The sequence below is a fragment of the Chelonoidis abingdonii genome, chromosome 10, assembly GCF_003597395.2.
Source record: "Chelonoidis abingdonii isolate Lonesome George chromosome 10, CheloAbing_2.0, whole genome shotgun sequence".
In the NCBI taxonomy this organism is placed as follows: domain Eukaryota; kingdom Metazoa; phylum Chordata; order Testudines; family Testudinidae; genus Chelonoidis; species Chelonoidis abingdonii.
Window position 1 is genome coordinate 77,187,227 of NC_133778.1, and position 25,690 is coordinate 77,212,916.

The 25,690-nt window shown below is 45.5% G+C and overlaps 1 protein-coding gene and 1 long non-coding RNA gene across 3 annotated transcripts in view; one reads left to right on the forward strand and one right to left on the reverse strand.

Moving 5' to 3' along the window:
- Window positions 1–17,886, forward strand: part of SMARCAL1 (SNF2 related chromatin remodeling annealing helicase 1) — a 189,702-nt gene extending 171,816 nt beyond the window's left edge. For both annotated transcript variants that reach the window (XM_075070322.1, XM_032764427.2), the window contains 6 exons: window positions 235–305; window positions 4,158–4,260; window positions 5,363–5,545; window positions 11,262–11,362; window positions 16,548–16,644; window positions 17,568–17,886. In XM_075070322.1, coding sequence (XP_074926423.1) covers window positions 235–305; window positions 4,158–4,260; window positions 5,363–5,545; window positions 11,262–11,362; window positions 16,548–16,644; window positions 17,568–17,777 — 765 coding nt within the window. In that variant the 3' untranslated portion in view covers window positions 17,778–17,886. The remainder of the gene's footprint in view (window positions 1–234; window positions 306–4,157; window positions 4,261–5,362; window positions 5,546–11,261; window positions 11,363–16,547; window positions 16,645–17,567) is intronic.
- Window positions 17,887–19,461: 1,575 nt separating this feature from the next.
- LOC142047409 (uncharacterized) overlaps window positions 19,462–25,690 on the reverse strand; it is a 6,973-nt gene continuing 744 nt past the window's right edge. The window contains exon 2 of the long non-coding RNA XR_012656677.1: window positions 19,462–21,820. This is a non-coding gene — a long non-coding RNA (uncharacterized LOC142047409). The remainder of the gene's footprint in view (window positions 21,821–25,690) is intronic.

The following is a 25,690-nucleotide window of genomic DNA, read 5'->3' on the forward strand; positions in this document are numbered from 1 at the left end:
CAGAGTAGAACTGGTGCAGTGCCACTGGGGTAGATGGCAGGGGCAGAATTTTGGTAGCGCATGGTGAAAGATTTCCCCTCCGCGTACTATGTTTTGTAAATACCAGTGTTTAGGGAGAGGCTGCTTTTCCCCAGCGCAATGCCCAATCACAGCAGCATTTATGCTGGAGCGGCTGGCACCCAGGAGGGAAGGCAGATTTGAAACTGACATTCAGTTTTTTCCCCCTCTTCACAGAAACAAAAGGAGAAGGAAGCTCTACTCCTCTTCTATAACAGAACCGCAGAAGCCAAAATCCGTTCAGTCATGTAAGTTGTGTGACAGTCATAGAATCCTAGAATCAGAAGGGACCTCAAGAGATCATCTAGTCCAGTGCCCTGCACTCAAGGCAGGACTAAGAATTATCTAGACCATCCCCAACAGGTGTTTGTCCAACCTGCTCTTAAAAATCTCCAATGATGGAGATGCCACAACCTCCTAGGCAATTTATTCCAGTGCTTAACCACCCCGACAGTTAGGAAGTTTTTCCTAATGTCCAACCTAAACGCCTTTGCTGAAATTTAAGCCCATAGCCTCTTGTCCTATCCTTAGAGGTTAATCCAGTGCCTCATTCTGACCTATCAAAATGTATTTGACTAGTGAGAAGAGAGAAATGGAGCCTTTGGGATAAGATTGCAGCAAAATCAAGTGCAGCTAACAAAATTAATTACGATGCACAACAGTCTCTTTTTCCAAGGGCTCTATACCTGCCTAGTCTTCTGATTTAATTCCAGATAGGCCCAAATTGAGATCCTAGAATCACAGAATATCAGGATTGGAAGGGACCTCAGGAGGTCATCTAGTCCAGCCCCCTGCTCAAAGCAGGACCAATCTCCAACTAAATCATCCCAGCCAGGGCTTTGTCAAGCCTGACCTTAAAAACTTCTAAGGAAGGAGATTCCACCACCTCCCTAAGTAACCCATTCCAGTGCTTCACCACCTCCTAGTGAAACAGTGTTTCCTAATATCCAACCTAGACCTCCCCCACTGCAACTTGAGACCATTACTCCTTTTTCTGTCATCTGCCACCACTGAGAACAGCCTAGTTCCATCCTCTTTGGAACCCCCTTTCAGGTAGTTGAAGGCTGCTATCCAATCCCCCCTCACTCTTCTCTTCTGCAGACTAAATAACCCCAGTTCCCTCAGCCTCTCCTCGAAAGTCATGTGCTCCAGCCCCCTAATCATTTTTGTTGCCCTCTGCTGGACTCTTTTCAATTTTTCCACATCCTTCTTGTAGTTTGGGGCCCAAAACTGGGCACAGTACTGCAGATGAGGCCTCACCAATGTCAAATAGAGGGGAATGATCAAGTCCCTCAATCTGCTGGCAGTGCCCCTACTTATACAGCCCAAAATGCCGTTAGCCTTTTTGGCAACAAGGGCACACTGTTGACTCATACCCAGCTTCTCGTCCACTCTAACCCCTAGGTCCTTTTCTGCAGAGCTGCTGCCTAGCCACTCGGTCCCTAGTCTGTAGCAGTGCATGGAATTCTTCCATCCTAAGCGCAGGACTTTGCACTTGTCCTTGCTGAACCTCGTCAGATTTTTTTTTGGGGCCCAATCCTCTAATTTGTCTAGGCCCCTCTGTATCCTACCCCTCCCTCCAGCGTATCTACCACTCCTCCCAGTTTAGTGTCATCTGCAAACTTGCTGAGGGTGCAATCCGTGCCATCCTCCAGATCATTAATGAAGATATTGAACAAAACCGTCCCCAGGACTGACCCTTGGGGCACTCTGCTTGATACTGGCTGCCAAGTAGACATGAAGCCATTGATCACTACCCGTTGAGCTTGACGATTTAGCCAACTTTCTGTCCACCTTATAGTCCATTTATCCAGCCCATACTTCTTTAACTTGATGGCAAGAATACTGTGGGAGACCGTATCAAAGGCTTTGCTAAAGTCAAGAAATAGCACGCTCACTGCTTTCTCCTCGTCCACAGAGCCAGTTATCTCATCATAGAAGGCAATTAGGTTAGTCAGGCATGACTTGCCCTTGGTGAAGCCATGCAGATTTTCCTCATCACTTTCCTCTCCTCTAAGTGCTTCAGAATTGATTCCTTGAGGACACGCTCCATGATTTTTCCAGGGACTGAGGTGAGGCTGACTTGTCTGTAGTTCCCTGGATCCCCCTTCTTCCCTTTTTTTAAAGATGGGCACTAGCCTTTGGGCATTAGCCTTTTTCCAGTCATCTGGGACCTCCCCTGATCGCCATGAGTTTTCAAAGATAAAGGCCAATGGCTCTGCAATCACATCAGGGATGTTTAGTTCCATATCTAAAGCTACACAGTGTTTGGGGTTAAGAACTAGTCCTCTGGTTCGGGCCCTTCTGTAGTTTAAAAGGAACAAACCGGTGCAATCATCAGTGTAAAGAGAATTTTAAAAAACTAACGCTGCAGTCTTGCTGCAGAAAGCATTGAGCCAACCTATTTGTCAACCAAATTTAGTCTTTAGTTTTATAGTGCTCACTAAAGATGCTATGTTGACAGCCCTGAAGGTCTTGAATGTTCCACAGAGCCCATGTGGGATCATGGTAATAATGTAAACTTCCCCCATGAATGGACTTTTAACTCTTTCCTCTGAAGAGGCAACCTCTTTGAGTTGGGCTGGAGGCCCTTTCATCCCTAGCTTTTTTTGCTGAGACTCTCAACAGCTCAGTTAGGATGTTGGTTTTGTTTGTTTTTTATGGGGACATGTATAATTTGCCACTGATTTTTATTTCTCATAGCCAACTGACCGGCCATCCTATTGGAATGACTAGAGTCATGTGTCCTGCATGAGCTCGCAGCCACAGAATTTGCTGTAGAATCCAGAATTGCCGCCCAGAGGCTCTGCTTTTGTTTTTTAAAAAAGCATTTCTTGCTTTTATGTTGGCGAAGAAAACCATGTGAACTGAATATACAACCATATAGTGTTGTTTCCCTGCATCTGCAGAGGTCTGAAAAAATAGTACTGAGAGGTGGGAACTGCCCCATTCATCTTTAGGCAGTGCCACCTATGAAATAGTAAAGGTTAAAATTTAAATGCTAGCAGTATGAATTACGAAGCTGCTTGACTGGTTTAGCAGAGCCATCTAGCTAATATTGAGAAGTAGCTCAAGCTAATGTCTTTATCCTACCATCTCAGTATGCCTCCCACAACATCTCGAGTGCCAAAATGTCCAACTTCCCCCTGCCAACTTCCCCAATGCAGCAGTGTATTGTCCATACAAAAATCTGTTGCGTGTTAAACTGAAAATGTCAGGAGAGCATATAAAATAAATGTAATAAGTTGAATATCATACCACAGGCATCGTTGAGCTGATTGTATTATTCGTTTTCAGCTCATTTCAATGTAAACCTTCTCTTGAATTAAATTAAACTAAAATAGAATTTCCTATAGATTCACCAGAATGTCACAGAATTCAGCAACTTGGCTGCAGAATTTAAGTCCATCTTGCCATGGAGTCGTTTGTTTTTTTCAGTCATAGCTGGCCTGAGCTGTGCTGAAAATAGCGACTTGGTGAAATGCTTCATAGTCCTGATTTTAGCACTAATTCGTCGAGCTATCTGTCCTCATTAGAAGCTGACATTTGATTTTACCTGTTCCCAACAATTTGTAAATAATGTACAATCGTTTGTTACATAGGAAACTTATTGCATGTCTTAGTGGATCGAAAAATAAGTTTCAAGATGTCCTGATAAATTTGTTCTTTAGAGAAGTTTCCTTTTTAGAGTGACAGTAGCATTAAATAAATGTATTATGAGTAATTGCTTCCTGGATAAGATAATGTGTTCCACAAGATGCCTAGAGTTAGAAATACAAATGAATGAATGAATGGAATAGACAGATAAATGGAAATGACTTTAAGTTGGGGCACTCTGTTTCATCAAGTGTGACTCAGTGACATACAAATAAAAATAGATCCATTTGTCATTCAGTGGCCAGGAGTCCAGAAAAATGAGTGATGTGTCCCTAGATTTCTTTTTATACGTGGATATTAATTATTGAAATGCTGGTTTTTGCTGGTTAGTTTCCTGATTTCTGCCTATAGATCAACAATATCTCTTAGGATTTGAGGGTGATGTGTGCATGGGACAACAGAGACATCAGTAATATAACTTGGATTATTTGTTTTTAATACAGAGAATACATCCTGGATTTACTGGAAAGTGGGAGAGACAAATTCCTGGTGTTTGCTCATCACAAGATAGTTCTGAATGCAATCAGCAAAGCGCTGGAGAACAAAGTAAGTTCTTATATCAGGTTCCTGTTAATTTTATTATTGATCCAACTTCAAAGTTCTGGAGAGTTCTGGCAGGTCACCTACTTTATGAAAGTTAGTGACACACACAATTCTCTAATTGAGATATCTCTAATGTGCCCCCCGGGCCACGATAACGCAGTCTCCAGAATGACACTGCCTGGAGGGATGTACATTTTGTGTATGTGACGGCTATTGCTGCAGATGTTTCTTGGTGTTCACCACCACGTGGAGTGGTGTGTGTACAGTGCTTTGAGAAGTGCTGTTTCAGTACCATACATTGCCATTGTTGCTTTCCATGCCTCTTGGGAGAAGGTGGGGAGAAGGCAGTGACAAACCAACCCCAGCTATATCTGCATGCTTTTGTTTCTTGGGTCCATGTTGCTCTGATTTTTGTGCCTGGCTATTGCATGGAGGCTTGAGTCTACTTACTAACTGCATAGTGATCTTTCTCCTGTTTCTAGTGATGAGTAGAGGTCAAGTTTCTATGCCTGTTTCATCTGATCTGTCAGATTTTGAAAGCTGATGAGGTGGCTGTGAGACCTGATAGTGGTAGATGGGAGGTGGTTTTACTAATTTCTCACTTAGAAATCTCCGAGGGTGGTACTGAGCAATTGTTCATCATCCCTGACATTTATAAAGTACCCATCCCATCACCGCTTCTCTTTGGTGAGGAGACCATTGGAAAATTGTTAGCTCTGCAGCTGCAGCATCAATATGTGGGCAATACTCCGCTTTGCACTGAGCCTTTTCATCTATGTCTCCTTTTCACTGACCTGGACTCTGCAGTCTCGCCTTCCCAGTGTCTAAGCATGATAGTGACCTGGATGAAGGGGAGCTGAGGAGATGGTGGCTGTTGATGCTGGTTCCTATTGTGTGTTTATGCCCAAATCTAATGGCAGCATTAGCAAATGCTGAAATAAAATGTTTTGTTTTTTTTATCCCACCAATGTATTTAAAATAAAATTTTATGGGGTAGTTCAGTGGGTTTTTTGATCTTCACAAGCACTGGTGGTGGCGGGGAAGCCCTTTAAAACTTGGGGAAATAAAGACATGCTAATGATCTTTCTCCACGCCCTCCTCTCAGCATGTTGGATATATTCGTATTGATGGTGCCACCTCTTCAGCTGAGCGTCAGTCTCTGTGCCAGAAGTTCCAGTTCTCCGAGAAGCACTGTGTGGCTGTCTTATCCCTTACTGCTGCCAACACGGGGCTGACCCTCTCTTCTGCCGACTTGGTGGTGTTTGCAGAGTTGTTCTGGAACCCCGGTGTAAGGAACCTACATTACTACCATAACTTAAAGTAGTGTGTGCCAGTGGAGAGAGCACGGTACTGGGACTCCGGAAACCTGGGTTCTATTCCTAGCACTGCCACTGACCTGATAGGTGACCTTGGGGAAGTCACTTCCCCCCTCTGTGCCTCAGTTCTCCCATCTGTAAAATGGGGCTAATGATGCTAACCTCCGCTGTAAAGTGCTTTGGGAGCCACTGGAAAAACGTGCTATATAAGAGCTAGGTGGTGTTACTATTCTTATTACCATACTGATCAATAATATTGCCAAAAAAGGGGACTGTTTGTAGTGTTGAGGGGTGGAAATGGAATAGTGTTATGGTTGTTCTTTGGAGGTGGGGAAGCATCATCCAGGATTTCTCTGTTTCCTTCCTCACTACTCTCTTACACTCCCAGCCCGCCAGAAACCTTTAAATTGCTGCAACCCCAGCTGACCGGACTGGCTGCTGCTGCCAGTGAAGTCAGCCAGTGGCCAGAGGGGATCACTCAAAAGTGATGCAAACTTTTGTTCTCTGTCATGGCAGCACTCTAGTAGTGGATCACGAGAACTGCCACGAGACCAGCTGGTCAGTCTGTAGATTTTTTTTTTTTTTGCTTTGAATATGCCCATCATCAATACTGACCTTCTGCTCCCCGCTCTCTAGGACTAGGGAGCTCTGATTATCGATCACACCTCATTTTAAATGGCATTTTCCTTTAATCTCAGCTACACATGGGGGACTTTGGATCTAGCAGCAAATAACTAAGGGATGAAGAGGTTATCTGAGCACTCACCTCATAGTCCAGGCACTGTGTCTTTAGGCTTGCAAGTTCATTTTGCTTCAGTATTTTACAATATATTAATATGGACTCCTGGGACCTGATCCTAGGGGTAACTTAACTCCTTTTGACTTCAGGTGCAGTAAGGGTGTGTACCCTCTTACAAGAGGCACTCTTCACCTTCCAAGACTGGGCCCTGTGACAGGGTGTACCAGGTCTTCATGGCCCCCCTGCTACACCCTGCCGCAGGAAACTGCTCCCAGAGAGTAAAGAGCAGTGAGTATTAGACCTCCAGGCTTGCCAAAAGAGTTGTGATGGGAGCAGCCATTTTGGGGAACCATTGGGATCTGGTCCTCCAGCATCTAGAAGGGCTGGCGGGGTGGGGGGCAGCAACAGCCAGTCAAGGCCCAGCAGTCAGAAATAAAAGGAGCTACCTGCTCCTGCAAGCAAAAGCAGGTCCTGGCTGGAGCCAGAGGAGTAAGGAGGGGTGATGCTGCCTAGGCGACAGCCAAAGGAACAGGCTGGGTCAGGGCCCATGGCTGGCCAGTCAGTGGCAGGAGTTCAGGAGGAATCCTCCTGATTTGGATCTGGAGAGGGAATTTAGCCCAGAAGTGTAAGAAACAGTTTGGTTTGTAGTTAGTCCTGAAGGGCAAAGAATGGCTTCTGTTTGTTGTCTCCGGAAGGGGTTTGCCCTGTGTGACTCGGCTAGGGCTGAGCCACAGAAGACCTGCAGAGGCAGGCAGATGGCAGACGGGGCATTGGGAGCTGAAGAGAACAGCAGCACCACTCCTGGCCCCTGGGAGCACTCAAATAGGTGAGCGCAACTTTCTACAGGCGCATAGTTAGGGCCCTACCAAATTCACCGTCCATTTTGGTCAATTTCATGGTCATAGAATTTTAAAAATCGTTCATTTCATTATTTCAGCTATTTAAATCTGAAATTTCACAGTGTTGTAATTGTAGGGGTCCTGACCCAAAAAGGACTTTGGGGTGGGGGTCACAACTTATTGTTTCGGGGTTGCAGTACTGCGACCCTTTCTTCTGCACTGGTGCTGGTGGCGGCGCTGCCTTCAGAGCTGGGCAGCTTGAGAACCTCAGCTGCTGGCTGGGAGCTCAGCTCTAAAGGCAGAGCCGCAGCCAGCAGCAGCACAGCAGTAAGGATGGCATAGGATGGTATTGCCACCCGTACTTCTGCGCTGCTGCCTGCAGAGCTGAGTCCTCAGTCAGCAGCTGTCACCCTCTGGCTACCCAGCTCTGAAGGCAGCGCAGAAGTAAGCATGGCAGTACTGTGACCCCCTTAAAATAACCTTGTGATGCTTCTCCACAACTCCCCTTTGGGTCAGGGCCCTCAATTTGAGAAACGCTGGTCTCCCCCTGAAATCTGTATACTATACGGTGAAAGCACACAGAAGACCAGATTTCAGGGCGTGACACGTTTTTCATGGCTGTGAATTTGGAAGGGCCCTACCCATAGTCTACTAATGTAAAAGACTAGGTGTCCATATAGAGCCAGCTGGGCTGCTAGTGAGAAGTAACATTACTGGTTATTAATACCAGATCAGGCTAATGATGTAATCCCATTAAAACAGCAGAACGGGCTACTCCAGACAGCTACCATACTGTTGTGTGGGAGGAACAGCACATTGCTTTTGTGTTAGCAGAGAAACAGGGATGAACATTTACCGGAAGTTCCTGTTGAACACACATACCTCTGCTAGCTTTAATCTAGCTAGTGCATGGTATGCCTACATCTTGAGTACTGCGTGCAGATGTAGTTGCCCCTTTTTAAAAAAAAAAAAAAAAAAAAAAAAAAAAGATATATTGAAATTGGAAAAGGTTCAGAAACGGTCAACACAAATTATTAGGGGTATGGAACAGCTGGCGTCTGAGGAGAATTAATAAGACTGGGACTTTTCAGTTTGGAAAAGAGACGGCTAAGGGGGGATATGATTGAGATCTATAAAATCATAACTGGTGTGGAGAAAGTAAATAAGGAAGTGTTATTTACTCCTCCTCTTAACACAAGAACTAGGGGTTCCCAATGAAATTAGTAGGCAGCAGGTTTAAAACAAAAGGAAGTATTTCTTCACACAACGCACAGTCAACCTATGGAACGCCTTGCCAGAGGATGTTGTGAAGGCCAAGACTACAACAGGGTTAAAAAAAAACCTAGATAGGTTCATGGAGGGTAGCTCCATCAGTGGCTAGTAGCCAAGGCAGAGATGGCGTCCCTAGCTTCTGTTTGCCAAAAGCTGGGAATGAGCGACAGGGGGTGGATAACTTGATGATTACCTGTTCTGTTCATTCCCTTTGGGGGACCTGGCAGACTGGCCACTGTCACAGACAGGGTACTGGGCTAGGTGGACCTTTGGTCTGACCCAGTCTGACCATTCTTATCTTCTTAATACTAGCAGTGAAGATGTGGCAGCCTCAGCTTCAGCATGAGTTAGTTTCCCCAGTGCATGCCTTCTGGGGATACTAGGGACATACGTGGGCTGCTGGCTCATACTGGGGTCCACATGGCTGCATCTGCACTGCTATTGTTACCTGTACGAGCAGATCAAAGCGAGTGTGGATATGCCTATCTACTCTACAGTTACACCTTGGTCTGCAGTGTCGACATGCCCTCGGTGTCTCTGGGCCTCAATTCCCCAGCTGTAAAATGGGGATACAGCCCTTCCCTACTTCACAGGGGTGTGTTGAGGATAAATGCCTTGGAGATTGAGAGGGACTCAGATAGTACAGTAACGGAGTGGGGGCATATTAGCACCTTGTAAAGATGCACTGCATTCTGTCCCCTGCACTGCTCTTTTTAACTATTTAAAGAAAATTAATCCTGTTCTTTTTCAGCCCATATGCTCCAGTGCTGTTTCTCTGCATCCAGTTGGGGCAGTCGATAGGATCACAGCTTTGAACTGTGCCATATAATAAGGAAAATGTCTCAGTTTAAACCAATTTCACCTCTGGCCCACAAAGAATCTGTTATCTCTCTGATCCGCCTGCACAAAGACACCAGAAATGCTGAGCTGTGAAAATAGAGTGCTGGAAAACATTCCTGTTTGCTACCATTACTGATCAGTCAGTCTTAGCTAGCGCTTGGCTTGGAAACCTCCAAGGAAAGGCCAGGCACTGCCTGAATTGGGATTGGTGCAAGTGAGCAGGTATAGTCAGGCACGCCCTACCATTAGGATATTTATTGCCAGTACGCTGTACCGGAAAGACACATTTTCACAACTGCAGGGCTCTCCTGAGAACCGCAGCGGCAAAAGGAGCAGAACGCTGGGCCACTCTGGCATGCCTGTACCACTCTCAGCCCTGCACCCAGCCCTTCCATGCAGCTGCGTCTCCTGTCTGGAGTCTGTACAACCCCACCAGAGGACAGGACTGGGGGTGGTATAGCTGCACCAGAGGAGCTGCTGACGTGGGGCTGCCGAGTGGCCCCACGTTCTGCTCCTTTTGCCGCCGCGGTTCCCGGGAGAGCCCTGCGGTTCAGAAATCTGTATCTGGCGCAGCGGGAGGACAGGTCCCCCCACCCACCAGGTAATGGGGGAGGGAACGGGGGACTGGGTTTGGGTTAGGGCAGGGAGGGGTCACGTGGGGAGGTCACCTGCCTCTCCTTTAGCTGGTGCCCCCCTTGTGTCCCTCCGATGAGTCACCTATGCATACTGGTAAGCATCAAAATCTTCTTGCACCAGTGGATTGGTGACTCTCATGAGGTGGCAGTATTCTCTGAGTCAGTACTGAACCAGTGTTCCAGCACAGCGTTGGAAGGGAACAGACAGGCCTGCAAGTGCTGACTTTCATTTTCAACATAAAACAAAGGGCCTGACCACTTGTCCTTAGAAATCCAAGCATGCTGCCTTCAAGAGGGCTGGGGACTAAGCCTGGATCCCTGCCCAGATTCCATCCTGCCTGCCTACTATTCACCAGCCATTTGAGTTGGATAATAATAATATCTCATTCTCCTAGCACTCTTCACCAGGTAGATCTCTGTTCACTTTACAAAGGAGGTCATCAGTATCATTAGCCCCATGTGCAAATGGAGAAACTACGGCACAGAGAAGCGAAGTGACTAGCCCAGGATCACCCAGCAGGCCAGTTTCCGAACTAGGAACTAGAATCCAGGTCTCCTGAATTCCAGTCAGTGCTCTACCCACTGGGCCACACCACGTCTCACTCCACTTCACTTCTTGCTCTAAATTGCAGAGTAGCACAGCTGTGCACCATTAAGCAGCTGATGCATTCCTCCCCTAAGGCAGAGGCATTTCAGTAAATGATCGTTATGTATACAAACTGTGGAGCTGTGTGAGGGCCCTCTGAATGCGGTGTGCCATTTGAATTATCAGTTACTGGCAGGGCTGGAATTCCAACAGCCCCCGTATGCCTCGGAAAAACTATATGAGTATTTGTTTTTTCACAGTGTCAACTGCAAATCCCACACACATGCACACACTTCTGGTGATGCAGGAAACTGAATGTTTTAACAGAGGAGCTTTCTCTAGGGAATTCTTTTAGCAGCTGGCTGTTTAGAAGACATCAGAGGAAAATGTCTGAGAGGAAGGTAGATCTTTGGGGTTCGGGTGCTGGCCAGGGACTAGAATCTGAACTCAGATCTCTGCTCTGCCACGTTTCCTGGGTGACCTGGGGCAAGTTGTTTTATCTCTCTCTGCCTCAGTTCCTCATGAATAAAAGGGGGAAATATCCCTTCCATCCTTCCGCCCATTGTGCAGCTTGGCTGTTTAGGTTATAAATTTTGGGTGGGCAGGGCTGGCTCTCTGCTACACCCTGATCTCAGCTGGGGACTCTTGGTGTTAATAGGGCAGAAATCGGAGTAGTTAAGCATCAGGAAAAATAGGTCTGTATTTTCTGGGGCCAGTTTTGTAAATTCTTGTGTGTGACACTGTTTCATTGTGCTTTTTCTGCTTATTTAAATACAGGTTTTGATCCAAGCAGAAGATCGTGCTCATCGAATTGGACAAACCAGTTCTGTTAACATTCATTACCTGGTGGCTAAAGGCACAGCAGATGACTACTTATGGTAGGGAGTGGAAAGGACTCCGGCTAACTCTTCATCTATCTCTTTGGGACTTGTGTGACTTGAGATACGTTACTTAACCTCTCTGTGGTTGATTCCTCCTCTGTACAATGGGGGTGGCAGTAACATGCTCTCAGGGTACCGAGAGGAGTGATATTTGCCTTTGGAGTGGGGGTTTCTAGAAGGGCAAAGTCTTGTTAACAGTCTGGCCTTGTAACAGAAGGTGTCAAGCCAGTAAAATAGACCTATTCATCAGGCAAAGAGTGGTTGTTGAGATGTTTGAGAGGGCTTAACGTATCTAAACTTTCACAGGCTGGGAATAGGGAGAGGACGTTTTGCTGCTTGGTTGCAACAGGCTCTGAGCACTTCCTGAGAGGTGAAGTTAGCAAGGACTTAGGGTGTTCAGCAGAGAAGTCCCATACAGCTCCCTGGGTCGAGAGTTCTTGGGCACACAAAGGAAGCCTGCTCTGCTGCTTATCATGTTGCTCTTCAGCAAAGCCGCCTGACCAGCTCACAAAGGGACACTGACATGCCCCAGTGGGAACTCAATCCATCCTTCTTTGGCTTGCGGGAAGGTTGATGGGATGCAGGGCTGTGGGAGTATAATGTGATGGGGAGGGATCTAGGAAATCCTCTGTGCTGTGAGGGAAGGGACCTGCAATCGATGAAGGAAAATGATTCACCAGATGATACTTTGAATGTCCGAAATTATCTCTTTCCATTACCTCATCTGAAAGAGGAAATGAGCTGAAGTGAACTTATACAGTTCCCAGAATATCATGACTGCAAATAATTACGGCCTTGCATCAGGAGAAACTTGAAACTGATACGTCGCCCACATTTCAAGGAAAGCTAATGACAGTAATTTTGCGTTTCATTTGTAAAATGCGGTAGCAACCGCTAGTGCTTGACTGAAAGGAAATATGCTTTTCAGAAGAGGACATACTTATCCTTTCATCCTCGCTCCCCCCCATGCCAACTCCAGGAGAGATTAGGGCATTTTATTAATGAAGGGTCTTTAATGGTGCTAGGTGAAGTTCACTTCTTCATAGTTTCTCATCATATGTTGCAAATCCTTGGAATTGGAGATGGGAATGGAACCTGTTGCTCATTTTGAACTTTACATCTTCCAAATATATGTAGACTGCAATCACAGCCTCTTATTTGTCAATTAATTACACTGCATCCATTTAGCTCTCAACTTTTTTACATCCAGATCAGTCCATTTAGCTTCTTTAATCCTTTCTACTGTTTTGTTTTGTTTTTTTCTGAATGCCTCTGTTTAATATCTGTGGTCCTGAGGTTCTCAAAGCTTAACACAGCATTCTAGGTATGTGCATACAAACAGAAGGCAACATAGTGAAATTGACTTTGGTTACTAGAACTGGTTCTGCTAGTATGGGATCTATCCTAAGGTGAAAGGGCTGGTGCATTTCAATACTCTGAAGACAGTGGTTTTTCATTGGCCCATGGTAAATGACACCACAAAACCAGTGATATACTTGAGATACATCAATGATGTTTTCATCCTCTGCACAGATAACCTAAACTCTCTCATATATTTCCATCACAACTTCAACCACTACCATCCATTGTGATGTTCCCGTGGTGTTATCTGGACCAATGATCTGCTAGGTAACTCCAGTCTTTGACTCTGGGAGCCAGCCTTACCCTGCTCTGCTGTGAGAACCCCCACTCCCACGCTGTTCACGCACAGCCTCCAGCATGTAAGCTGCTCCCAGTTCAGTGAGTGAGCACTTTCGGCCAGCTGCTGCTTGGATTGTGTAACCGAATGACACTAGCCAATATCTCTGGTCCCAGACGCAACCCTGGGAACCTCCGTCGTGCAGTGTCCAGTTATGCCCGCTGGACATTGCAAGCTTATATGAGTTCATCAGTTTAACAAAGAAATTGATATGTTCCAAGCTTGTTGTCCCAAGGGGAATCTCTGACATGCATCAAACCAAACGCACTGCTTCAGGTAGAATAAACAAACAAATTTATTAACTACAGAGATTTTAAGTCAAAGCACAACAAATCAGATTTGGTCAAATGAAATAAAAGCAAAACACATTCTAAGCTGATCTTAACGCTGTCAGTGCCCTTATAAACTTAGATGCTTCTCACCACAGGCTGGCTAGTTGCCCTTCAGCCAGGCTTTCCCCTTTGATCAGTGATTCAGTCGCTTGGTGGTGATGTCTGCAGATGGAGGTGGAAGAGAGAGGAAGAGCATGGCAAACGTTTCTACCTTTTATCATGTTCTTTCTTCCCTCTTGGCTTTGCCCCCCACCCCCTTCAGAGTCAGGTAAGCATTACCTCATCACAGTCCCAAAATGACCAAGGGAATGGGGGTGCCTCACTTGAGAGTCCAACAGATCCTTTGTTCCTGTGAGGCTGGGCTGGGTTTGACCCATACATGCCCTGATGAGGTATGAACTGCCCCTCTGTTCCTGGAGAGTTTTGCCAGGGCTTGTTTTAAGCCATGAGGACACATTTTCAGCCTTATAATTACATACATGAAATTACAACCTATAACATTACTGTAACACCACCATAACAACAATGCCCAGTGCATCATGACCCTTCTGAAGACACCCGACATCACAAACTTTGCATTGGGTACCACAGTCATTTTATAAGGATGAACATGAGGGTGCAGGGTGTTCCCCTGAGGCAAAGAGCATCACACCCATCCATCAAACTCTCTCTAGAACATTCCCACATCAGCATCAATTTCCTGAACACCGTGATCAGCTTCAACAATGGAACCCTGTCATATAGCATAAGTCCCAATTCTGAACCTTAGCGTCCAAAATATGGGTGCCTGCATGAAACCTCCAAGCTTAATTACCAGCTTAGATCTGATAGTGCTGCCACCAGCCAGAAATTCCAGTGTCTGGCTCACTCTGGTGTCCCCAAAACCTTCCCTGGGGGACCTCAAGACTCAGATGCCCGAGTCTCACAACAAAGGGAAATAACCCACTTCCCCCTTCCCCCTCTTTAAAAAACCCCTCCTCTCAGATTTACCCGCCCTGGGTACCTAGGAGATACCCTGCTTCAATTCCCTTGAAACCAAACACAGAGAGATCAGGTTTCCTCTCACTCTCTCCCTCTTCTCGAAAACCATCCCTCACTTCAGAGTCCCTCAAATGCAAGCTTTGTGACTCTAACACAAAGAGATTTTCCCCTCCCTTCGTTCCTTACAGCCTTAACAAAGAAAAAAAACCAAACAAGGTCGTAAAAAGAAAGCTTTATTAAAAAGAAAAGAAAAAGACATAAAAATGGTCTCTGTACAAGGTGACAATATACAGGTCATTGGCTTAAAGAAAACAAAATGAATAAACAGCCTTAACCAAAAAGAAATACAATTTTAAACATTTCCAGCAAAACTCACACATGTAAATACAAAAACAATGTTATATTGTCTTCTACCTTTGACTTAACACCCTTTTTTGGAAAAACAGAAGATAGAAAGCCTGGAAGAATAGAGAGATCACTCTCAGAGCCCGAGAGAGCAACAGAGACAAGACAAAAGAACAACACTCAAAAACAACCCCCCCTTTGAGGTTTGAAAAATCCGGTTTCCTGATTGTTCCTCTGGTCAGGTGTTTGGTTCCCTTTGTTAACCCTTTACAGGTAAAAGAAACATTAACCCTTAGCTATCTGTTTATGACAAACCCTACAGACAACTAGATACAAGAAACCCACAGAACCAGTATACCAAGAAATCCGTGGCCACAGAATCTGCTCCAAGGAGAAAGTCGGAGATACACACCTTTACACGCTTAAAATCACATTTACCAAGCAAGGATACTCCACCCGAAAAGTAGATCACATCATGGAATGGGCCACTCAAACACTCAAAAAGAACTTGCTTCAGTGTGGGGGGTGGGAACCCTCCAACTGCACACCCCCAGGTGTCACCTACCACCCCACACGGGAACCCATACAAGGCATCATTAAACAATTACAACTTATCCTGAAAGAAATCCTTCCCAAACTCACTCTGCTGGCCTTCAGCCAATACCCTAACCTCACCAAACTTGTCATCAGAAGCAAGCTCCCCACAGATCAGGACACGCCAACTCATAGTGGCAACAGCACCTGCCATAACAACAGATGCAAAACCTGCAGACATATCTCCACTGCTACAATGATAGACACCTCCGACACACTCCTGTCACAGAGTCAGGGGCCTGCACCCCCCACTTCCTGCAATTCACCGTGACTCTCAGTCAGACAGTAAAACAGAAGGGTTATTAGATGATAGGAACAAAGTCTAAACCAGAGATTGTAGGTACAGAAAACAGGATCCCTCAGTCAGGTCCGTCTTGCGGGGCAGGGAGCCTAGACCCTGGTTCTGGGCCTCCCTCTATTTCCCCATCCAGCTCCAAACTGACACTCCCTCCAGCGCTTCCTCTGGCGTTTGTCTCTTTCCCCGGGCCAGGAGGCCACCTGATCTCTCTGTTCTCCAACATCTTCAGTTGGCACCTTGCAGGAGAGGGGCTTCGTCACAATACCTTTCAAGCTCCAGGGGTCCTACACATGCCTATCACAACATGTTGTGCACTTCATCTAGTGCACAAAATGCTCCAATAGCAACTACGTGAGTGAGACCAGACAATCACTGTGCTCTCAGATGAATTTGGACAGGAAAATGATAAAAGGCAAAAACTCCGTATCACCCCGGGGCAAGCACTTTTCTTCATAAAATGATCACTCCATATCAGACCTCTGTCCTCATCCTCAAAAGAAACCTGCACAACACCTTCGAAGGACAAGCCTAGGAGCTTAAATTGATAACTCTGCTATACACCAAAAGTCAGACTTAATAAAGACACTGGATTTATGGCTCATACAACAATCAGCAACACACTAACTCTCCTTTGTCGTATTATTGGAGAGGTGTTAACTGCCCACTTCACCTTGGAAATGGTCTCTTGCAACATGGGTTAACTCCCTTCTATTTAGTTTGACACTCAGTACCTTTCCTAGATCTGAAGAGTGTAAGCTCGAAAGTTTTTGTCTTTTTCACCAGTAAAAGTTGGTCCAATGAAAGAGATTCCCTCACCCACCCTGCCTCTCATGATAAATTATTGTGTTCCTCTGCCTAGAAAGAAGCTTGTGACATCTTAAATGCTACCACTTTCCTTTCCAGCAATATTTGGTGCTTGTTATCTTCCCACAGGCCTATGATTCAAGAGAAGATAAAAGTGCTGGGCGAAGCTGGTCTTTCTGAAGCCAGTTTCTCTGAAACAGCTGAAGCCACTGATTACTTCTACAAGGTAAATGATGTGAATGTGAGACATTAGCCCGAGTCATTCCTGGGAGGAGTTAAACTGACTTGGGCTTTGTATGTCTCTAGAGTGACATATTAACAGAAGAGCTCATGCCAGTTCTGCCTTAAATGCAGTAGGCTGGGTCATCCACCTTCCTCCCCGAGACGCGCGGCAGTGGAGCCTCCACGCAATGATCCCAATCTTGTTTTGTGGAAGGAGACTCTGGTGCCTCTGCAGTACCATCTCCTAATCCCCTCAGGCCCTGTGGAGGTTTCTCCATGTGGTAGGGAACCACATAGGAAAGAGGATGGGGTCAGGGCAGAGGGTGGGCAGCCATATTGTTCCCCAGCTCTCACTCTGCCAGCACAAACTCGCAATGTAAATACAGCTCCAGGCTCTATTATCTTTTCTGCTGAGCCCCCATCCCCTGGGAGACCTAGGTAGCATGGCCAGGGAGCTGCCAGGGACCAAAACCAGCAGGGAGCACAGGACCTCTGTGCATGTGTTTCACTGGCCTCTTGCAGCTCCCCTGGATCATAAAGATCCGTTGGAGCAGCCCCCTTGCCTTCACTGTGAGGGAATCTCCGTGAGGAAATTCTTCCAGAAGTTTCCACGGGAAAAGCTTCCTCTAGTAGCTTTTCCTTGCTCTGCAAGGGGCCACAAAATTGTACGAATCAACGCTTTCCTCTCTCTCCATCTCTGAGAAAACGGTGATGTGTGGCTTCATTGCAGAGGGCACAATGGCAAGCTGAGTTCAGGCTGAGTCCCTGCTGTTCTCTCTTGGGTACCTCTCGCACTGGAATTCCATTCTACATTGGTCAGGGGAGCTGTGAGGGAAACAGGAGCTGTGAACTAATTATAATCGCTGGCTGTTTGGCTTGTTTGTCAATACCCTGCGTGTGCAGAACCTCTCTGCTCTACTTTCACAGCGAGACCCGAAGCAGCAGACCATTTACAGCCTTTTCCAGAGGACCTTCTCTGAGCAGGGAGACGACCTCGACGAAGCTTTGCTCGTGGAAGCGGTTGACGCTTGCCAGGAGTCTGACTCCGGGAGTGCCTCTCAGGATGCAGGAGCGGATACCTGCTCAGCGAGTCCACTTAAGAAACAGCGTCTTGAAGATTATTTTCACAGACAGTAACTAGAAAGGAAGAGAGACTTAAAAGATTTTTATTTAAAAAACAAAAACCACAGAATCATTGTATTGTTTGAGTTTTCAAAAATAAAACACAAGAATGGGTTTTGGAGAAGATTCAGTGTCTTACTTCTATAGTGTTCCCCCCCCCTCCCCCCCAAAGGATGGAAGGAGAAGGTAAGGTGCTCATCTGGGTCAGCGAAAGGAGGGCTGGGTGTCAGCAGATCCTGAGTTCTAATCCTGTCTTTGTCAATGACTCCCTTGGGCAAGGCACATCCCTTCTGGGCCTCAGTTTGCACACCTGATTTATTTTAAATAACGCTCACCTGTTTACATCACAGGAGTGTCACAAGGATGAACTAGTGAATGGCTACAGACTGCCTTGAACAGGCAGAGCACCATATAAATGCAAAATATTATCACCCCAAAGAACTTTACACACTGTATATGTAGTTCACCACTGACCCCTTCCAACCCTAATAATCTATGATCTACATGCAGTCTGGGGCACAGCTCAGCAGAAGTGAGAGGAGGAATTTTGACCAGATCTCTAGATCTGCAACAAGTGCATAGGATCTTTATCATCTGTGCAGAGCAGTCAGGACCTTGAACCCAGATTTTCAGAACTGCCTGGGCTAACATGCAATGACCATCTGTTTGCAATTACTGCAGACCACAGTTATTAAATCTCATCCTGAAGACCCACATACAACAAATTGCTTAGAACTCGATATATCTATCTTGGGATGGTGAAGGGCTGATGTGATCCTGCCAAGATTTGAACCCAGGACTACCATTGGGCTAGTATTTAAAACCAGAGGCTTAGGCTACTTTGCTACAGCCTCTTGTTAAGCTTTTTTTCCCTGTGTTCTCTTTCCACTGTATCTGATTTTGAGTGTGTGTGTGCTCTCACTTGTTTACAGCAGAAACAACAAATCAGGAAACTGAGACTTCAGACTAAGCCTGTTGTGCAAAAAGAAATTTTTTCCACAGTGCTCTAAGTGCCCTGTGCTCCTGTTTTCTTCTTTGATTTAGAGTCTTGTCTCACATCTGGGCCTTGACACTTTAAGAAATACGAGACTGGAAACGTTAGTATTTATTTACATTATTTATAGTAGTTGCAGCTTCGATCTCTTTGTTGAATAAGAAAATAACCTTGAAGTGCTTTAGCTCATAAGGGACACTTGCTTATAGGCCATGTACCAACCACTCCTCTAATGGGCATTTTATGTCCCCGTAAGGGTGCTACTATATTGGCACCTTTAGGACCGGTAACTCATCACCAGTGCAGCACCACTGTAGTAGTGGTGGAGGCTTCTCGGGCATCTTTACCACTGTTGTCATCCAGCTCTGCTCCGATTTAGAGTTAGATGGGATAGTGGTAAAAATGTCTAGCTCCACTCTGTGCTTACGGTGAATTACAGATCCTGAAATGGGCCAGTGTAGCCGCAGCCTGACAGTGTGCAGTGCTGTTCTTTCATTCCCTTCTAGTGGTGTTTGTGACATAACCCCTGACAATCGATTGGAACCGGTTCCTTTCACAAGGACACTGAACAGCCATCAGATGATTAGACTTTTATAGGTTGCTACCACCCTGGGCGAAACTTGAATATGCAGTCTAAGGATGATGGGCTCTTTATCGCGTTACTAATCTCCTGAGGAATCCAGGCTCCTGATTTGCCTAATAATCTTTCTTTATTTGTATTGCGGTAGTGTGTAGTCAGTACAGCTTGTTCTTGTCTTCTCAGCCTCATTTTTTAGAGCTAAAAGATGCCCAGGAATTGGCTGAGCATGTAAAATTGATAATGCCGTGTGCTATGTAAGAATGAATAGGGGTCAAATTTATGAATTTGCCAAGATGCCGGTTAGATACATCTCCCAGTTACTGTGTGTGGAGAAGGTGGAGGGAAACACACAAACAGTTCTTACATTTTGCCTCTCACTCACAGGGGGTAACGCTGCTGTTTAGACAGGGTGCGTTGCTGCAGATGGTTACCAGACAATAGTAAAAACATTATGTTGCTTGAGACTTCTGCCAAGTGAACAAATTGACAATGATAGTGCTTTCCTTAATTAAGGTTTTATTGTATCACTGACTGCAAATGCCATCACATAAGCATGGAAATGGCCTACGAGATTCATACACAATGGGTACAATGTGCTGGCTGGTGAGTCTTGCCCACATGTTCAGGGTTTAACTGATCGCCATATTTGGGGTCGGGAAGGAATTTTCCTCCAGGGCAGACTGGCAGAGGCCCTGGAGGTTTTTCGCCTTCCTTTGCAGCATGGGGTATGGGTCATTTACTGGAGGATTCTGTGGAGCTTGAGGTCTTCAAATACAGTTCGAGGACTTAAATAACTCAGACATAGGTTAGAGGGTTGTTACTGAAGTGGATGGGTGAGATTCTGTGGCCTGCATTGTGCAGGAGGTCAGACTAGATGATCATAATGGTCCCTTCTGACCTTAAAGTTATAATGTCTTTAGCGATTCATTTATGACTGTGCAAAAGGGGTTTTCAGTTGGTACGAAGTAGATTTAAAGGTTTGCAGGTGGCAAGCAAGAGCTAAGAAGAGTCCAGCTGTGGACATTGGATCAAAAGTGCCAAATGTCTTTCCTGCTGTAGGAGATTCTGACTACTGCCCAGCCATCTGTTTGTGCCTAGCTACTGTCACCACTAGATGACATTGTTGGATATCTCTCTCTAGTTGTTCTCAAGATCTTGCATCTAACCCTGTACACCAGGCACTTGCCCACAGGAGTCCATTTGAAACAGAGTTGTTTTCAGTAGGCTGCAGGAAGTGGTGAGAAGGATGGGGAGATTCTTCGTGCACAAATGGTGCCTTCTCAGAAGGACAATTTTCTTCCACTCATACATGAGAGGAGCGGCAAATAGCATTTTTCAGAAATCTGCTGAAAGCATCTTTGGAGAATTCTGCCTCCCATAAAATCTCAATTTATTTTTATCTACACACCGATAAATCTCCAATCCCATTGAAGGATATCAGGTATTCATTCTCTCTCTCTCTGGAATGGGACTCATAAAATCTCAGCTTGATCTTGAAGAGTCTCAGCAACTCTGCAGAGAACACTTGAAATTCACTTTACCCTTTCTATATTAAAAAAGAAAAGAAAATCTAACCCTGGAGAAAACTGCTTTTAGCCATTATGTCAAGGGAGCTCATTGCTAGTACACAGCCTGTTATACCCTCCAGATTATCAGAAAAGGTCTGTCTACCGTGGGAGCTGGGGTGTGAGTCCCAGCTCCAGGAGAAATACCTGTGCAAGCTCTCAGTGGGCTAGTGCATTACAAACGGTGTAGCCACCAAGAACGTGCCTAAGATCTCCAATGAGGACATACTCTGGCAGTTAGCCCATCCGGCTGCTCGTGTTGCTGTGGCTACATTCTATTTTTAGCTCTCCTGCTCCATGAGAGCTAGTGCAGGTGCGTCTTCTCAAGCCGAGAATTGCACCCCAAGCTCCAAGTATAGACACACCCACAGATGATACGCCTGGTTGTGGTTGGAGACCAGCAGCAGGGCATTCCAGAAAGTCCAAGGCCTCAGTTCTTGGTTGTGTCCAGTTGCTTTCTGTTTATTTTAAGAGGAATCCTCATTCACTAAACCAGAATGTACCAAACAGGAGAGAGAGAGAAGGCAAAAAGCTGGAAAATGCAAGAATTGGAGAAGAGAGACTTTTTTGAAGTAGGAGGAGGATCTTTGCCCTAGGTCGCAGGGATGTGGATTCAGCTCCCTGTGTGACCTTGAGCACAAGCCACTTAGGGTCTAGTCCAAAACCCAATGAGGTCAATGGAAAATCCCAATGGAAAGCCACTGACTTAATGGGACTCTTAATCACTCTAGTCCTCAATTCTTCATCTGTAAAATGAGGACAATATTGGATAATTTCCTTTCTCCCGCTCTTGGTTTTGTCTTTTTTTCTAGTTAGACTGTAAGCTCTTCCAGGTTAGGACTGTCTCTTGCCGTTTGTCTGTATTGCACAACAGGGCCCTGATCCCGGTTGGGGCATTTAGGTGCCACAGAATAGCTCACTGTATAAGAAAAAGTATTTAAACAACAATAAAAATCTTTCTAATGAGTTTAAATGCAGAGAATATTGAAATCACTAAACCTGAAATCGGGATTGCTCCCAGGAATGGTGCATTTTATTTTGTAACTTGAACTTTACCACAAACTCAGAGCATCTCATTATTACTCTTTACCTGCTGATACATGTCTGCATTCCCTTCATTGCCCCTCAGAAGAAATGCCAGTTCAAGATTCCAGCTCCGGTCCTATTGCTATATCTCTCTTAAGTCTGTTTGTTCTTTTCCTGGCTCCTGTTGATTTCTTGTTGGGTGTTAAATATGCATTTGGGTTCATACATCATCCAGGTTTTAGGACAAAATATCAAATTGCACAAGGTGCTTATGAAAGGAGGAAAAAAGCCCTTCTCGTCTCTGAAAATGTCATTGGAGGGTTAGGGCAGATGTCCCAAGCTCCAGCTCTCGTGTATACTGGGAAGTTATGACAGATTCATGACAGATAGTTTGCCATGTGTGTTAATAAAGCGGACCTTGTGGAAGTTTGGCTAGACTTTCTTCCCTCTAAGTACTTTCAGAAATTATGAGTAGTTGATGGCTTTGAAAATAAAAACTTTTTAAGAATTCTGTTTTGCATATTGTCATCAAACTAATCAGATTATATAGATTATAGAGCCAAATCACATAGATTCATAGATTATAAAGGGACTGCTGTGGTCATGTAGTCTGACTTCCTGCATTACACAGATCACAGGACTTCTCTGAATTCCTGTTTGAACTAGAGCATCTCTTTTAGAAAAATATCCAACCTCAACTGAAAAACTTCCAGTCACAGAGAGTCCACCACAAACCTTGGTAAACTGCCTAACTTCAGCCCTTGAATCTTGTTATACCTTTTGTCTGCTAGATTGACGAGCCCATATTATCAAATTTTGTTCCCCATGTAGGTACATATGAGTGATATAAAATATTAACCGGTTAACCAATAAGTATTGGTCTTACCGTAATATATTGCAGTTAACGTTTAAAACAGATTGGTAAAATAATTGACATTTTCCATCCCTACTTGTGCTGTCATTCCCTCAACTTGGCTGCACTCCCTGCCCCCATGTCCGAGCACACCATGTGCATTAACAAATCTGTTTCTTCCCTATCCACATCCCGCTCCCCCCTCAGCGGCAGCACCCAGGACAGGACAAGCCAAGCTGCCCTCACACGGCGATGGCTTGGGAACCCAGAACAGTGGTGACCAAGGGTGGATAGAACATGTTGTGCTCTCTGGCTATCAAGGCCGGCTCCCAGGGCTGGGTGTCTCGCTCCCCACCGGAAGCCAGCACAGGGACCCCCGCCGGGCACTTCCCCTTCCCCACAGACACGGACTTGCTGCCTGGGGAGCAGTCGCTACCCCTCAATACCTTGCCCTCCCGTGAGACCCCTGGCCCCCCCAGGAGACTCTACCGAGCCCCTGGACCTTGTCCAGACTCCTACCATGCGGGCAGCTGCTCAGGGCCCAGGTGGCCCCTGGCTGCTGCCGCCAGGTGCAGGTATGGCAGGCTGAGGGAGCAGGCAATGCTGCTGGTGCCGCTACTTGGGGGGGGGGGTCTTGCTGCCTTCTGGCTCTTGGGGTGGCCAGGGATCTGAGTAGCAAGGGGGATGTTACCAGAACTAGCCAAAGTCCCGCAATGCACCGAGACTCTGGGTCACATGACAGGGGAGACAGGTGTCGCCATGACACCTTCTGGCCACATGACAGGTTCTCCCCTTCATCCTAACACTCCCAGATCAGGTGTGGTCTCTCCCTCCCACCACCTCCTGTCGCCATGACAACGCGCAGAAGGGGATGGTGATGGGGTACCAACTAGGGATGTGAAATATGAAACGGTTAAACCGTTAACTGATATTTTAATAGTTTAAATGAGTACTTTTAAAAATATTTACATCCCTAATACACATAGACTGTGATCAAATTGTCCCTTAGGCTTCTCTTTGTTAAACTAACAGGTTGAGCCCTTGGAGTCTATCACGATAGGACACGTCTTCTAATCTTTTAATCATTCTCAGGGCTCTTCTCTGACCCCTCTCCAATGTATCAACATCCTTCTTGAACTGTGGAAACCAGAACTGAACACAGTATTCCTGCAATGGTTGCTCTAGTGCCAAATACTGAGGTAATCTAATCCCGACTCCTACTTGAGATTCCCCTGTTTATGCATCCAAGGATGACATTAGTCTTTTTGCCAACAGCTTTGCACTGGGAACTCTTGCTCATCTGTTTATCCACCCGGATGCCCAAGACCTTTTGAGAGTCACTGCTTCCTAGGATAGAGTCCCCCACCCTGTAAATATGGCCTGGTTTTTTTTTTTTGTTTTTTTGGGGGGGAGGGGTTGGTGAGGGGGGAGAAGAGGGAGGCCAGCAGGAGAGAAAACTCATTGCTTGCACCCAGTTTACGAGATGATCCAGATCATTATCATTACTTACTTAAAACAAATAGGATTATCCTATTAAGAGTATTGACAGAACTCAACAGCGCCGGTATTGGTTTGTTTTTCTTTTTTCACTGATTTTTATGTTGGAGGGAAATTCCATGTTAATTTCCCAGTTATTTGTGGGATGCTTTCTGAGCCTCAGGGACTCATTTTTGATCAGAGCGAGGGACACAGGGGTCTTATGCCTGTTTGCCTTTATACAGATTTGATAATCAATGGGTGCAAAGAATGTTTTAAAAAAAAATCTGGTTTTGAGAAAGAGGGAGGGGTAATATAAGAGTTGTTATAAATTATCATTGACTTTTTGTCTCTTAAAACTGCAGGTTTGCTGTTCCCTTTTTATTGTTCTAGTATCCACTGTGTTCTTTGATTTTCTTAAAAATAAAACCAGCTAACCACTCTATCCATTTTCTTTTTATAGGGTCTTTGGATATGAAGTCAGAAATCTGCATTCTGTGGCGAAATCTCCAATCCAATAAAATCCATGGTGATATAGATCAGTTTTACTGCCTGGATATTGCTGTATCCCTGCATGAATACATTTCTACAATATTTTCCAAATGATGGATTGATTGTTCTAACTCAAGTTGCAAATAAATTCCATTTTGTGAGTTTGAAAGCTTTAGACAACCCTGTTACCGCTGGACAAATTTATAGAATTAAGCTGTGTAAGGCTAAAAAGAATGACTGAATGCTTTGTGTGGGACTCAAACTCTGTGAGCGAAGAGAATTCTGAAAGAGTGTCATAGGTATCTTTGCAGCAATTGAACCCTGTGATTGTCAGCAGGGTACCATGGAAGCAGAACTTCACTTCTGTGGTACTAGTTACATATCCTGATTTTTTCCTCCCCCACCCCTTACCTTTTATTAGGCTAAGAAAGATAAATATTTAAACATCCTTTCATCCAATATACCTGCTGTAAATGTTATATCTTGTACTCTTAACTCCACCTAGATTTAGATCATAGTTGTATAATTAGGCTAAACTTATTTATGATGAAACATCATTGATGGGAATGAACCCATCTCCTGTTGAATGGTCTTATTTGAACTCTACTGTTCACCTTTTCCTTTTGTTCTTTCTTAATAGCCTGTCATCCAGCCTCTTGTCTGCCATGCATATAGCTAATCTCCTGTATAAATAGGATCTGATGTATCAGAGCAGCCAGTTGAGCCATCAAACCTGCTGGCTGCACAGGTTAACACATACCCAGGGGGAAAATTTATACACCATACAGCTAATCCTGCACTTGTGTGGAAGGAGGCCACACCCCTGCCCCAGCCCTGAGGCCCCCTCCCACACCTAGAACCCCTCATTTCTGGCCCCACCCCAGAGCCCACACCCCCTCCCATGCCCCAACCCCCTGCACCAGCCCAGAGCCCCCTTCTGCA